General features: G+C 54.1%; 1 protein-coding gene and 1 long non-coding RNA gene across 6 annotated transcripts in view; one reads left to right on the top strand and one right to left on the bottom strand.

Moving 5' to 3' along the window:
- The window catches only part of TNRC18 (trinucleotide repeat containing 18), a 56,776-nt gene extending 50,343 nt beyond the window's left edge, over window positions 1–6,433 (bottom strand). For all 5 annotated transcript variants that reach the window (XM_084216733.1, XM_084216737.1, XM_084216736.1 and 2 more), the window contains exons 1-2: window positions 5,795–6,433; window positions 4,072–4,469 (exon numbers count right to left, since the gene is read on the bottom strand). In XM_084216733.1, the coding sequence (XP_084072859.1) occupies window positions 4,072–4,273 (202 nt within the window). In that variant the 5' untranslated portion in view covers window positions 4,274–4,469; window positions 5,795–6,433. The remainder of the gene's footprint in view (window positions 1–4,071; window positions 4,470–5,794) is intronic.
- A 1,792-nt stretch (window positions 6,434–8,225) lies between these two features.
- Window positions 8,226–12,866, top strand: LOC311159983. The gene is made up of 4 exons (XR_014616540.1): window positions 8,226–8,540; window positions 10,191–10,228; window positions 10,690–10,792; window positions 10,897–12,866. It is a non-coding gene; the product is annotated as an uncharacterized lncRNA (long non-coding RNA).
- The last annotated feature ends 2,523 nt before the right edge of the window (window positions 12,867–15,389 follow it).

Here is a 15,389-nt window from a genome sequence, read left to right as displayed (position 1 = left end):
CTCTGCCTGAAAACACGTCTCAAAAAGCATCTCATTTCACCAGGGCCCCAAGGGAGGGGAGGCATCCTCCCAGGCAGGTCTCCAGGCCGTCCGCATTCCTCCCGGTGTTACACCGAGCCCCTGCCCCAAGGAGCCCCCTGCACCACCCCTCGAGCAGGCAGGGAGGGGGAACCACGATTTCAAGGGCCATTAAACACCGACGGTATTTTCCTTGCAGCATCAAAACGGGACCAAGAAGAGCTGTGCAGAACCAGGGGCAAAATTCCGCCGCTGGTCCGGGAGCCATCCTGCTCCAAGAAACACGGAGCAGCGGGGCACGGATCGCTCCAGTGCCCGATCCACACTATCCCAGTCTCTCTATCAGCAAAGCAAGTTTAGCATGGATGCAGTTTGATGAGTGAATTGTGCTTCCACTGGCATTGCCGACAGCAAGGCCTCCTGCAAAATCTGCGGGCTCAGCAGAAGCACCATTTTGCCATTATAAGGATGGCTACAGCGGGATTTTGCTGGCACAGCAGCGCTGTCCTGGGGGATGGAAGGGTATTTTTATTTCTTTTCCTATTCTCCTACCTGGCCCAGCTGTCTGGAAAACTTCTCCCCGGGCACAGCAGGCCTGGAAGCAAGGACAGTCTCCAATCTGCCTTAAATCCCTGCATTTGAATGCACTTGCTAATGTGAAGTAGAAAAGCAGGGAAAACACAATCTCTCTCCTCTGTCTGCCCTGCTTTCTGTCTTTCCGTCCAGCCACTGCTTTGGAGCTGGATTTAGTCAGCCCTGCTCATAGTGGTGTGTCCCTTTTCCCAAGCACTGAAAAGTGTTTCTGAAGTGTATTTTAATGGAAGAGGCTGAGCATCCTTTTATACAAACACAGATCTGTTCCTGCAGCCCCCCCCCCACCCAAGAAAGGACACCTCAGCACAGAGCAAAAAGCACGTTTTTATTAATTACTATTATTTTAAACTTGGAGAGTCTTTGGGTATGGGTGATCCTTGCTCACACACAGCCCCACTGCTGCCTGGCAGGGACACGGTCCCAGAGCAGCCCTTCGCAAGCGCGTCCGAGGGAGCCTTTTCCACCTTCCCCGAAACACAGAGCCTGCCAAGAGCACCACGCTCCTCCGGGATGGAACTGAGACCAGGACCCAAAGACAGTTGCACAGGGAAGGAGCAAAACGATAAAGCTCCATATTTTGAGCTGCTGCAGAGCAGAGCGAGCCCTTGTTTTAATGGACTCAGCTGCTTCATTCCATCGATTGCAGCCTTTTTTGAAGCCTTCCAGTAAGCTCCAGGCATGAAATTCCATTGCAAACAGTCCCTTTCCTCCACTATCCCTCCACAAGGCCCATCGGGGGAGCACACCCCTGCCCTCCTCAGGGATGGGGAGATGGCGATGCCCAAGAGTACAAGGGGGGACAGGGAACGGCATCCCCGGCTCAGCTCCCGCCTTGGCCTCCAGCTCACTCCTCCCTCCTTGCGCTTCCAACAAAGGGGCTTCTGTCCCTGTGTCCCCCCGGCCGCACGGCAGCGGGGCCGTGGAGCAGAAATCCCCACCGTGGAGCAGGAATCCCCCCGAGAGGAGCCGAGGGTCCAGGGGTCACTGGACACAGCCCGTACTCGGCGCTGGGGCAGAGCCCGGCTGCCGGAATGAGCAGAAGGTACGGGAAAAACAAGGAGTCGGTGCCGGCCATAACTGGATTCTCAAATATGGCCAATCGTGCTATTTTTACAGGGGCGTATTTATTTTCGGAAGACGCTGGGACGGATTCAAGAGTCTCTTTCTTCAGCCCGGCGGTATTTAAGGATCGGTTTGAACTGGCTCTATTTAAAGGCTTCGCCTCCTGCCCACTTTTCTTAACCCCTTGCACAAGCCTTTGCGTTCCACCCCTCCTAAAAACAAAACAAACCCCCAAAAAAAACACAACAACAACAAAAAAAAGCACCAAAACCACACACCAACAGCACTGCGAACGCAAACCTACAAAGGGCCCCTCGGTAGCAGGAAGCAATCATCATTTCAGGCGATATTGTTAAAGCCGTAAAAAAACAACAACAACAAAAAATATCCCTGCCTATCCCGCTGTTGTGGTTTAATGGGAGTTTCGGCTGTTAATTGTACAGATCTTTTTAATGGAGTTTAGCCTGACTGGGAATTGCCGTGACAAAGCCGAGCTTTGCGAGGATCGTGCCGGGGAGCGGACGGGGAGACCGGGCACCACTGAGGTGCAGGGACAGGGGATTTCAAACAACTCCCAGAAAAAGGAAAATAAAAATTATTTTAAAAATAAAATAAGAACGCAGTAAGAAAGAATTGGAGGTGTCACACACCCCACTCCCTCTGTGAGGGGACTCAAATCTGAGGCTCTCTCCCAGGGTGATAGGAAAGCTCCGAGACGGCATCACTGAGCTTGGTCAGCTTAGAGAAGCCAGAGCTCTGTGCCTCCCTCCTGACCTGCCTGGATTTCAGAAAAGGAAACCTTGGGAGGAGAAATAAAACTGAAAAAAAAAAAAATTACCCAATAAAAAATAAGAATAATTTTAAAAATACCAAGAACCCACGCTCGGTTTGGCTTGAGATCGTCAAGATGAATTTTTGCAAAGATCATATTCTACTGCATTAAGAGGTGGAGGAGAGCGGGGAAAAAAATAACCAGGGGGAAAAAAAAGGGAGGAGAAAAAAAAATACAAAAGAGAAGGAAAAAATAAGGTGTTTGCCCATGTGCTTGGCTTCATAGCCCCGTTCGCTTTACACCTCTGCTCTTAGCACCTGGGAAATTGGCACTGCCACCTAGTCTAAAACTAATAAATCTTTTTCCCTCGATTCAGGCTGCTTCCTTCTCTGCAGATGTTGGCAATCAGGTTTGCAAATTTCAAAGTCATTCATCCCGGGCGGCTGGGAGAAAAGCAGGTTTATTATTGCAAAACCTGTCACCCTCCCAACGCCTAAAGTAAACTCCGAGTCACCTCTCCACGCCCAGGGGAAAGAAAGCGGAAAAAAAAAAAAATTAAAATAGAGCCAGGGAGGGAAATCAAACGGTCAGAAATCCCTTGTGTCCTCCTACAGGACCGTGGGCAGGAGAGTGCGGCAGCGTCCTCCCAGCAGTGCCGGACTCCGCGAGCCGCTGGGAAAGGGAGCTCGGAAAAGGGGAAAAAAATGAAAAGCCTCCAAAAAACAAAAGTAATTTAAAGAAATAAATAAGAAGCTGACTGTGGGCAAAAAAATAAACCGCGTAAATTTCAGCGTCTACTTTTTTTTTTTTTTTTTTTTTTAATGGATATGCAGCCGTGGGACTGCCCGAGGATGAAATGCGTCGAGAAGGGGGAAAAAATTCAAGGAGGGAGCAGTCACTGTACACTGCATGGTAGCTTTGTTCGCGGGTTTAAAAAATAAGAATTTCGGAGGGAAAAAAAAAAAAACCACAAAACAAAACAAAACAAAACAAAAAAAAACACCCCACCTTCAAAACCAGCGGTGCCGGCAGCGCTACCCGGGGGCAGCGGGACCTCAGCGGGGCTCGGGCTGCACCAGGCAAGAAATCACCAAAAGAGCCCCATTTGACCCCTTTTCCCCAGCCCAGGGATGGTTTTCTCGGCTGTCCGGGAAGGGCCAGCACCGGGCAGCGCGGTCCCGTCCCTCCGCAACCCGATCTGCGCCTCTCCCAGCTTTCCCGAAAATCGGATTTATTCCCCGGATTTATTCCGCAGCCGCCGCGGCGGGGATTTTCCTCAGTGCCAACAAAACCGTACGCTGGAAGGGGGGACTTCTATCCGATAGGCACGATTTTTCCCCCTATTCCTCTATTTTTTACTCCATTCCCTTATTTTTTCCACCATCACCCTATTCGTTTTCGTACTTCTTCCCCATTCCCCTATTTTTTTTTCGCCAAATCAAAACCACGCGAAAGAGGAAACACTTGGGCAAAACACGCGAAAAAGCTGCATAAATATATAATTATCACGACGATATTTATATTTTGGGGGTCGGGGGGGGGGGGTGGGGGGGTGGTTAAAGCCCGATCCCGGGTTCGCCGCGGAGGGAAGGCAGGGAAGGCGCGGGGGTTCCGCGGAGCCTTACCCGGGTGGGAGTGGAGGCTGATGCCCGATGCGAGGAATTTTCCGGGCTGGAGGGCGGCGGGGAGCCCGGCAGCCATGGGCCCGGCGGCGGGGGCCAGGCGGCCGGTGGCTCCCAGGCGGTGGCTCTCCATGGCCAGCCCGGAGAGCAGCGGAGGGGGGCCGTGCACCGAGCGGGGGGGCCCGAAATCTCGGCCATCCATCATCCACTCGCCGGCTTCACGGAGTCTCCCGGATCGCTGTCGATGCCCGCCACCGCCTTCCCGCCCCCCCCCCCCCCCCGCCCCCCACCCCCCTTCTCCTCCTCCCCCAAAAAATCAGATGGTTTTCAAAAATAAGGCGTCCAAGCGTCCCATGGCGCGGTGCAGGGAGCCAGCCCCGGCGCGGCGGTCTCGGCGCTGCCTGCAAAGGAGAAAAAGAAGGGGGAGGTGCGGTGAGACGACATGCCCTGATACCCTCCTGATCACAGCCACCCCCAAAAATACCCCCCCAAAACCCACCCGCACCTTCCCGGAGTGGAGGGCAGAGAACGGGGAAGAAGCGAGGAGGAAAAAAAAAAAAAAATTCTAAGGAAAACTTGTGGCAAAAGGCAGGGACAAAAAACCCCTAAGTATTTAAAAATAGTATTTGAAGAATTTAAACTTTTTTTCCCAAGAGTTACATTTGTCACGGCCGCAGCCCCGGCCGGGCCGGGCAGCGCCCGCCCGCAGCCCGGCTCCGGCGGGACCGACCAGCGGGGACGCGGGACTTCGCCCCGGAAAACAAACACACAAATCCCAAAATAACAACCAAAAAAAAAAAAAAAACAACACCCACTCATATATTTCTTCTTTCTTTTTTTCCCCCCTCTTTTTTTTTTTTTCAGTTTTTAGTTTTTTTTTTTTTTATTTTTCCCCCATTTTCTTTATTTCTCCCCCGCCGCGGGCTCCGGCAGCGGCATCTCTCCGGCAGCCCCGTTCCTCGCTTCTTTTGGAGCTCATTCCCACGGCTCCAAACCACCGACTGGGCTTGTTGTTTGGGCTGGGTTTTTTTATTTTTCCTTTTCGCAGCGCCGCTTTCACTCGGGAAAACAAAACCCGTATTATCATTTCCCGGCACAGCGAAAAAAAACAAAAAAAACCAAAAAAACCCAACCCAACCATTTATATAAAACTATCTATATTTGTACTCGCAGCCTGATGAAAGGCTCCATTCGCCCGCCGTATTTTGCACCGGGATAGCCAGAAGTAATAAACACTGCGGGGATAAAGTGGAGGTTCTCCCCCTCAAACCCTTTCCAAGCGCTACCGGAGCCCCGGGAGCCGCCGCTCCGGCCCCGCCGCCCGTCCCGGCTCCCGGGCGGCTGCTCCAGCGCGGGGGAGGGATGATTAAAAAAAAAAAAAAAACAAAAAACCAACAAAACAAAGAAAAAAAATAAAGAGGGGAGGAATGCAAAATTATACCCCCAAAAATCTCACTGCTTTGCTTTGTTGGGGCTTTTAAAAAATTATTTTCGAGTGAATTTTAAAATTAATTAAACCCTGCCTGCGTGGGTGCTCGGGGCGAGCCTCACCCCGGGGGCTGCGGGAGCGGCCGGATCCCAGCTAGAAAAGTAATCAATAAAGGGGAAAACGGCAAAAAAGGGGCAAAAAGCGGGAGGGATGTGGCGGAAGAGGGGGTTCGGAGGGGTGGAGGGAGATGGGACCGCCGCCCCGGGGTCGGCGTGCGGATCCGGGTGCGGGTCCTACCTCGGCGCGGTCAGGCCGCCTGGTCGCGGGGCATGGCGGCGGTGCGGGGCTGGGGCGGAGGGTGCCGGCTCGCCGCCCTGCCCGCCGCCCGGCTCCTCCGCTGCTCCGCTCCGCTCCTCAGGGGCAGCAGCGCGGGAGCGACGCGGTGGCGGCCGCGCCATGGAGCGGCGGGGCCCCGCCGAGCTGCAGCATCGCCTCCACACCCCCCCCTTCCCGGGCCGGCCCCGCGCGCGCGGCTCGGCGGCGCTTAAGGGAAGAGGAGGGGAAAAAAAAAAAAGAAAAAAAAAAAAAGAGAGAGAGAGGAATACAAAAAAAAATTAGGGAGGAAAAAAAAAAATTATTAAAAAAAAAAAGGGGAGCGCGAGCGCGGGGCGGGAGGGAGGGAGGGAAAAACCGGGGGAATGGGGGAGGGAAAAACGGCGGCGGCGGGGCTATGAAACACGCATTGTTCTCGGCGCGGCGGGGGCGGACCCGCGGCCCCTCTGCGCCTTCCCATTGGCCGTCCAGGCTGTCACTCAGCGGCGGGTAAACAGGCGGCTGTTTCCAGGCCCCCCGCCTGCCCCGCCCCCGGCGCTCCCGCTGCTGTTTCCAGGCTGCCCCCGCGCTCCCGCCCGGAGCGGGCGGGCGGTTGGCGGGGAGCGGCCGCGGGTGCCCCGCGCCGAGCGGGGCCGTGAGGGGGGAGCGCCCCGCGACCCCTTCATTATCTGCGCGGGTGAAATCCTTCATCCCGCCCGGGCAGGGCTGAGGGGGAAGTGCCGCCGGGCCCTCTCCCACGGCCCCGCCGCGGACAAAGCGGCCTTTCAGGGCCGGGGGGGGGAGCGGGGGAGGGTCCCCTGCCCTCCCTGAGGGCCCCGCCTCCCCAAAAATTCAAAAATAGGGTGAAAAGGGACGCCGGGGGAGGAGACGCACACACTCCCCCCCCCTCCGGATTGTGAGCGGGGCGGCCCCCCAGCGCTGCCGCACCAACTTTTACTTTTCTTTCCTTTTTTTTTTCTCTTTCTTTCTATTTTTAATTTATTTTTCTTTCCCCCCCTCTCCTCCCTATTTTTAATGTGTTTTTCCCTTTGCGCAGCACAGAGCATTCCTCGGGGAGCAGTGGGGGGGGACGTCCCATCGCTGCCAAACCCCCCCCTCCTTCCCTGCTTCTTTTCTTAATTAAACAAGGATCGGCTTTTATAACGAAAAAGGGGAGGAGGAAAAAAAATCTAATTTAATCCGGTATAAATTAAAAGTAATAAAAATAAAGCGTCCCCCCCGCCCCAGCCCCCCGGACAGGAGTTTCGAGGCGCGCACCGGGACACCGGCCAGAAAAGAGGAGAAACTGCCCCAAAAATCTGCTTGTTTTCAAACGTTCCAAGCAAAATCGAGTTTGTCGAAAAGCTCTCACGCTGCTCAAGGCCCTTGTTTAACGCGAAAATAATAATAATAAATAACAATAATATATATTTATGTTTTTATTTATATTTAAGAGCAAAACTGCGTCAGAGGCGAGGGCTCAAACCCCGATGCCTCCAAGGGGAGGGCGCTTCTTTTCCCAGTCTCCCTTAGTAAACCAAAAAAAAAACCCAAAAAACCGGGGGAATTGGGGGTGAGGGGAAAAAAAATATTAATGGTTTGATCGCTTTTATGTGGCTTTAAAAGCATATTTTATAAATGTTTAATGCCTTCACGCCCGGACCTCCCCGCCGCTGTCCCCGGGCCGGGGGGTTGGCATGTCATAAATCAGGGAAATGCTAATAAAAAATAGAAAAAGCAGGCTCGGGCGGGGCGGGGGGGGACGGCCCCCCCTCCCTGCAACTCCAGCCCTTCCTCCTCCTCCTCCTCCTCCTCCTCCTCCTCCTTCCCTTCCCCCGGCCGGGAGCCATCTTGTACAGCAGCTCCTGGCTGGGGCATCGCTGCTGCAAAACACCCTCCGAAAACAAAATAGGAAAGGAAAAAAAAAGCGCCCTTACGATTTAACATACGCGTTTTTCTAATTATTATTGTTATTGTTATTATTATTATTATTTTTCCCTCTCCGGCGCGGTGCTGCGGGCGAGCCTGTTTTCCCAGCGTTTTCCACATGAAATCCCGGCTACTCTTATTATTTTCCCCAATAATCCCCCCACCCCTGCAGCACCGCAATGGGGGGCTGCGGGTACCCCGTGCAATTTTGGGGGGTAGCGGCCGCTCCCACATTTCGCCCCGCGCCAAAGCTTTGCCGCAAACAGCGCTTTCTGCAAAAATACCTATTTTTATTGAAAATAACATCGGGGCGGGGAAGGGGGGTGGGATGTCCCGCGAGCAGCCGCACGGCGTTATGCCCCCAATTCCCATTCCCTTTCCCATCCCCATCCCCGTCCCGATCCCGGTGCCCCGGGCTCCCGGCAGGTTCCCACGGTGCCGCCCGCCCCCGGGCCGCCCCCCGCCCCCCCCCCCGGGGAGGGGGCACCCCCTCCCGCCCTTCGCGCCCGGCTCCGCTCCCTCCTTCTCTCCCCTTGCCCTTTTTCCTTAATTTTCTTTTATTTTCCCTCCCCCTCCCCCACCTATTTATTCTCCATTTTGTTTTGTTTTGGCGTTTCTTCCTGGTTTGGTTTGTTTTGTTGTTCTTCTTTTTTCCACTCTTGCCTTCTCTCCCCTCCCCGGACGAACAGGAAATTCCCGGTGCCCGCGGAGGCGGAGGGGAGCGGGCAGGAGGCAGCGGAGCGATGCGGGGCTCGCAGCCCCCAGCCCCACACCGGGCACTGCCTCCCCTCCCGGGATGCAGGTAGGACAGGGGGGCGGAATCTGGGTCTGGGGGGAGCTGGGGGAGGCTCTCTGGAGACGTGGGAGGCAAAGCAAACCCATGCCCCCCACCCCCAACACATCTCCCCCGTTTTGGGGGGCTGCCAAGGTGTGGGGGGTGGCGGACACTCACCCCTTCGCTGCCAACCCAGCTCTCGATTTTGCACCCACAGGCCCAGCTGGACCCCCATCCCCATGTGCTGGGACCCCCAAAATCCCCCTTTTTTCCCCCACAAATCCCCCTCCATGCTCCCCATCCTTAGCTGGGGGGTGCTGTGCATCCTTTCCGCCCGCTGGTTCTAACGTGCTTACTACACGTTTTCAGGGTGTTTTTGGAGCTATATTTAAAGCGTGCAGTCAGTGGCTGGATTTAGAAATCCAGGCATAAATCACATTAAAACGCGGACGGCGACGATGCCAACGCGTCGGCAAAGCTTTGCCCTGATTTCATTCCTTCCCCCCATCTTAAAAGCAGAACCGAGTCTGACAGCAATGTCCCATCCCTCCCAAATAAAACCCTGTAGGGACAGAGGTGGGATTTGAAGGCAAGGGGGGCCCTGCTGGGGTTTATTCCGATGCATCCGTGGTGATTTATTTATCAGTGGGGGGGCTTGGATAATTCCAACGCCTGGGGTCCCTCCCTACCCCAGCCCCTGTGCCTGAAATGAAGGAGCTGCCATCCCTGGGGAGGGGGCTGTGGAGTGGGGGGTCCCAACGAGGAGATCCCCAGGGAAACGGTTTGGGAACTGAGCAAAGAATTTCTGATTAATGACCAGAACATCTCGGGATTTCGGTTTGCTCCATAAATCCTGGCTGATTATAACCCTTGTGCTCAGCCTGGCAGCGGGCTTTGCATGGAGGGGGAGCCCAAGCAGTGACCACCACCAGGGGCTGGACCCAGTGCCTGGCAGCAGCTGGGGACTGCAGCGTCCTCACCATCCCAGCCAGAGCAGGGAAGAAGAGAGAGGGGCCAGGGGATGCTCAGGGATGTGGTCAGTGCCCTCCCCCCTGTTCACAGCAGTTCTGATCCCTCAGCTCTGGGCTTTGTAAAGCCAAACATGTCCCAAACCAGGCTGGTTTTGAGTCCAAATACAGACTGATGGGGTTTTTTCCTTGCCTGGAACAGGAGGGTGGATATTTATACACAATCCCACCCTGTTTTCCTTCTCTGCCACCTGTGCACTCACTTCCACCCCAAATCCCGAGCTGGGATCCCCCAGTGCCAGGACCTGCCCCATGCTGGGTGCCCTTTGCTTTCCACGACCTCCACCAAGCCCCTGGGCTTTTTTTACTGGGCTTTTTTCGCAGCTAGACTGGCCCTTGGATACATCAGGCTGGATTTATTTTTTTTCCCTTTTACCCAATAATAAGCTTTTTTCATCCAAGATCGGGGAAAAAATAGTCAGGGGGGAGGGCTGACATTCACAACCCATAGAGAGCTTTGAGAAGAGCACCAACCCCAAAGCTGTAATTACTGCCTGCATTTTTTGGCTACGGATCAGCTGCTAAATTGGTTGTAAGGCACGGAAACGGCAGTTACACCTTTCAGAGGAAAAAATGTGGTTTAGTGGAGAAACGTGCATGGGAAACCTCCCCAAAACTGCAGTCCCCATACTACACCCCTCCATTACAGGTTCTGCATTTGGGAACTCAAAACAACCCTCCATCCAGGTGAGCTGAGCTCGGAATGACAAGACCTTCTGTACCAACAGAGTAAATTGGGGATTTTTCCCTTGATCTGTCAGTTAAATCAAAAATACCCTCCTGGATGCAGGACACGAGCAAGAGAGAGGCAGGAGCATGTGCTATTTTGAGGTTTGATATAAAATAGATACCCTTGGCTCCAGCATTTCTCCCTAGCCCAGCCCACTGGAGCTGCAGGTACTTTCGCATGCATACAAAACATTCTAAAATGGAAAATATTCACAGCTGCTCTCGCTGTTTTGACAGGGGGGAAGGAATCGCGGGGCATGTTAAGGAGATATTAAAAGCTGTGGTTTGAAGCTCCTAAAGCATTTACTCAGCGGGAGAGCCAGAGAGAGAAGTTTAGAAGTTAACTGCATACTTGTGTGCCTTTGCTCTGTCCTTCTTAAAATTCACCTCTCCTATCTGCTTCTAATTTAAACAAGCAGAGCCCTCCAGGAACTGGAAAATCCAGATTTGCAGCATCTCCCAGGGAAAGACGATTTCCTACGTGCCCCCCCCAGCGTGAGGGTCCTGCTGAAGGTTAAACTCGTGAGTGCCTTTGGTTTTGCACCAAGTTAATCTCCCCACAAAATAAAAGACTGGGGAAGTGCTGGTGAAAACTCGTCCCCGGCTTGTTGCCATCCCTTTTCCAGAGCCAGACATGGATTTCACCTCCTCTGCCAGCACTGAATGCTCATCCCCACGCTGTGCCCTGGCCTGCTTCAGCTTCCCTGCCTGGAAACAGGGTAAACCCATCCACCTCCCCGGGGTACATTAGGGTGGCTTAAAATTAACACTCACAAATGTATTTTCAAATCCCTTCATGAAAGGCATGGGAAGCACTGGGTGTTAGCAGAATAGATCCTTCACCTTTTAACAGCTGTTAATTGCCATTAAAACCAAACCTGCACAGCTTTATTGGAGCAGCATCTGAGTTTCCGTGTCGCACGCCGCGCGTTGCAAAGCTCGCGTCCGCCCTCGGTCGTGCCCTCCTGCACGTGCTGGCTGCCAGGATGAGCTGTGGTGGATAAATCCTGTCTCACTGGTGGTTATCTTGCACTTTGGGGCCTTTTGGAGGGTTTCCTGCTGCCGGGTTTTTTCCTTCGCTGTCCTGTGAGTCGTTGCACCAGTTGCAAGGAGCTCAACGCACCTGCCCTCGACTCGCAGTGGGAAAGAAGATGGGATGCAAGACTTGTTCCCAAAAATACCCCCAGGAAGCAAGCAGGAGCCTGCCCTCGAGGAACTGGGTCCCTGAGGCTGAATCCAGCCCACAGCTGCCAGCAAAAGCACGTGCTGGGTGTCACAGGGATGGGAATAGCTCTCTGTGAGCAGCGTGGAGTAAATCAACAGGCTGGGCTGGGGAAAGGCTGCCAGCACTGCTCCCCACCTCCCATCCACGGTGCTGGGGGTCCCTTCCCTGCTGCTTTTGGGGGTTCATTGACCTGATCCCTTCCATGGCATCCCCCCATCACCCTGCAGCCCAGATCTGGCAGGGGGGAAACTGCTGTGGAAGGAGCTCTCCTGCTGTCCCTGAAGCCACTGGCTCCTCACATCCCTCACAGGTGCTTTGTGCACTCCCAAACATCCAGACCCACCCGGGAGTACCCTGTGCCACCAAACTGCAGGTGCTAAAACACAGGAGGTGGATTCAGCAGGGCTCTGTGACTCCGAGCATCTTGTTAGACCCCAGGCTTTCCTCTCCCCCTGGATCCAGCACAAGGAGGGGGTGTCCAGGGCTGGCTCCCAGGGCTATCCCACCTCTGTTCCCATCACCCAGCTCTCTGTGTGGGGGAAGGGGTGATTGGACAAGACGAGCCCTTTCTGCTCCACAAAGCTCGTCAGCCAGCAGCACTGGGCTTATAATTATTATTTCCTTAAAGACGAGCTGAGAAGCTATAGACAAAAAAGTCCCCTCTTGTCGGAGCTGGAATTTGATGTCCTAACGACTGTTTTTGTACCGCGCCTGTTAGAGGAAAGAGCTCGGCAGGAGGGGGAAAGAGAGATTTAATTATAGAGCTGCATTGTGATTTTGCACACATAGCTGGCTGTTGTAATCAGGTTACAAGTGTATCTGATTTTCTTCCCTCCCCTCCCTCTTCCTCCTCTTTCTCTTTCTTTTCTTTTTTTTTTTCCCCTCCCTTTTTCCTTTCGGTGGTCCAAATTGGTTGCTTATGTTTGGGTGTTGCAGAGACGAGCTGTTATTTGCCTTCAGTGAAGATCTTGATCTAGGGAACAGTGTTTCCAAAGAACCTCAGCAGCTCTTTGCCGAAGGAAGGCAAAGGTTCCCAGCTCCAGCAGAAACCCTCGGGCCGTGCTGGGCACTCGCATCCCACCCTCCCAGGGCTCCCTTCCCACCACCAAATTAAGGGGAGACACACATAAATATATATTAAAAAAATATATATATATATATACACACACACACACACATATATCTGCCTCCCCCATGCTCCCCGCCAAATTCCTTCACATCCAGGATTCCCTCAATAATTTATGCACTTGAAGAGGAGAAGTCCATTTTACCTTACCTGGGGCAGGAGAAGAGAAAGAGAAGAGACAAGAACCTTTTGAAAGGAAACTTAATATTTTCCCTATCTGAGGCAAGTGATGCCGCACTGGGATTGGGGGCTGTTGTTGGGTTCATTTAGGAATCCATTGTTGTCCATGTGAATTCTTTTTTACATTTCAAATAACAGGATTATTTCCCCAGGGGGTAATATCCTGTAATTTGAACACAATAATGGGAATAAATTACTTACTTAGAACTAATAACGACAGCCTGATTCCAATATATATAGGAACTGTAACAGCTTTGGTTAGTTAAAGTGTAATTGTGTCGACGGATGACATTTTCTTTCAAAGGAATCTGAATGACTTTTAATTAAATTTGCTGGGGGTGGGGAGGAGAAAGAGAGATACACTGGGAGATCTCAGCTGCTGAGGCTGTGGCTGGTCCCAGCCTTGGTGCCCCAAGCCCAGCTTTGCCCCAGGCTGGGTGTCAATCCATGCTTGTGGAGTTTAAAAACCAGACACAGAACAGAGAAGGAAACCAGCACCAAACCCCCCAGCCCAGGGATGGTGGGATGGGGAGGATGAAGAAGACACTGAGGCTGGAGGGATAGAGGGGATGGAAGGATGGAGCCCAGCCCATTTCCCAGCCTGGCAGAGGGCAGGACAGTGCCCTGGGACACCACGGAGCTGCCTCTACCTTTGCTGGGAAACAGAGGAGCTGATGGAGGGCAGGAGGCACCAGAGCCAGGCAGGGCAGCTCTGCTGCTCACACCGGAGTCACAGAATCCCAGGATGGTTTGGGCTGAAGGGAATCTTAAAGACCATCTTGTTCCACCTCCTGGCCCGGGCAGGGACACCTTCCCCTATCCCAGGTGGCTCCAAGCCCCATCCAGCCTGGCCTTGGACTCTTCCAGGGATGGGGCAGCCACAGCTTCTCTAGGCAGCCTGGTCCAGGGCCTCCCCACCCTCACAGAGAGGAATTTCTTCCTTATATTCAATATAACTCTGCCCTCTGGCAGTGGGAAGCCATTCTCCCTTGTCCTGTCACTCCATGCCCTTATCCAAAGTCCCTCTCCAGCTCTCTTGGAGCCCCTTTAGGCACTGGAAAGGGCTCTAAAATCTCCCTGGAGCCTTTTCCTCTCCGAGCTGAACACCGCCAACCCAATATTGTTACCTGAGCCCAAGGGTTCTCCAGGGAAGGCAGCTCTGACCAGGGGGATCTGCAGCAGCAGCTGTGCATCCCAGCTCCTCGCCCTCAGCCCAAAACTCCCCTGCAAGCCCCGGGCTCTGCACATCTCCTCACTGCTGCCTGCAGTGCCCACCGCTCCTCAGGTTTATTTCTGAATCAGCAGCACGCGAGGTTTCCTTCAGAGGCAGGAAAAAAAAAAAGCTGCATGTGCAGAAAGCCAAGTTCCTGCCCCGAAATAATCTTGGAGAGGAGCGGCGTGCTGCTGCCAGTGGCTCCAGCCTCCTCCAGGACTCATTTTCCTCTGTTTATCTTGAAAATATTTCTGTGCTGAGGTCCCACCCCGCGCGGCGCAGCCCTGCGAGGCCGCCTTCAGCCTGACACACGGCCTCTTGTTTATCCACAGCCAGTTTTACAAATAGCTTATTAAGCCCAGAGGTCTGTTTGCTGGAGGAAAACCTCACAGAGCAGCTCCTGCAGCCCCTCCCGAGGCTCCTGCCAGCTGTGCCCCCTCCCAAACCCCCTCTGATGTGCATCCAGGGGCTCAGACATCAGTGCCTGCCGGGTTTGGGAATCGCTCCTGCTCTGATAAAACAGCCAGAGTGCTGCTGGTGTGGGGGGTGTCCCACCTCTGTCACCCTCTCCCTGTTCCCAGGGATGTTCCAGATGGGATTTTGGCATGGCACACGGATGCTGTGGCACTGCCAGCTCTGGTTTATGTGATCCCACAGTGGAGCTGCTGGGAAGTTTTGCCTTTTCCAAGACCCCCCTGCAAGAGCTGCTGGTTTGGGGGGTTGGAGGGGTTTGGGTTACAAGAAGGATATTTTGAGGGTTGCTGAAAACATGTCCAAAGTCATGAGAGATGAGGACAGCTGGGTGCTGTGTATGGTGGTCCTGGCAGGAGACCAGAGGGAGTGTACCCTCAGATTCCCTCCTGTGCCTCTGCTGCCCACCTGGGCTTGGGATGGGGGGTTCAGCCCACAGCAAAGTGTCAGGGATGTCCCTCTGGGATCCAGCCTGACCACGGGCACCTCTCTGACCACAGGGACCACCAAACCAGTCCCCAAGCACCTCTGTCCCCGCTGCCACCACTGTCCTGTGCAGGACCCTGGCTGTGCCCAGTCCCCAGCACCCCACCCCACCCTGGGATGCCCATTTTGGGCATGCCCTCCCCAAGACCCCCCAGAGCATCACTCCCTGAGCACAGCCAGGCAGAGCCCTGTAACACTGCAACATTCATAGCCCAGCTGAGGAGATTGAGTTACCTGCCCCGGGAAGAATAAAGGAGGCATTCAGCCATTTTTTTAAAGTCTTTTCCCCTGCCAAGGGCAGACACGGCGGTGACGGTGGCGCACAGAGGCAGGGAAACACGAGCCCCTCTCCTCTCCCTCCGAGGGTGACCCCAACCTGCCCCACATCCCCCACTTCCCCGACCCTTTAACATCCAGG

Source organism: Fringilla coelebs (assembly GCF_963513975.1).
Source record: "Fringilla coelebs genome assembly, chromosome: 16".
Classification (NCBI taxonomy): Eukaryota; Metazoa; Chordata; class Aves; order Passeriformes; family Fringillidae; genus Fringilla; species Fringilla coelebs.
Note: the sequence above shows the minus strand (reverse complement) of the source record. Positions and strands in the feature narration are given on the sequence as shown.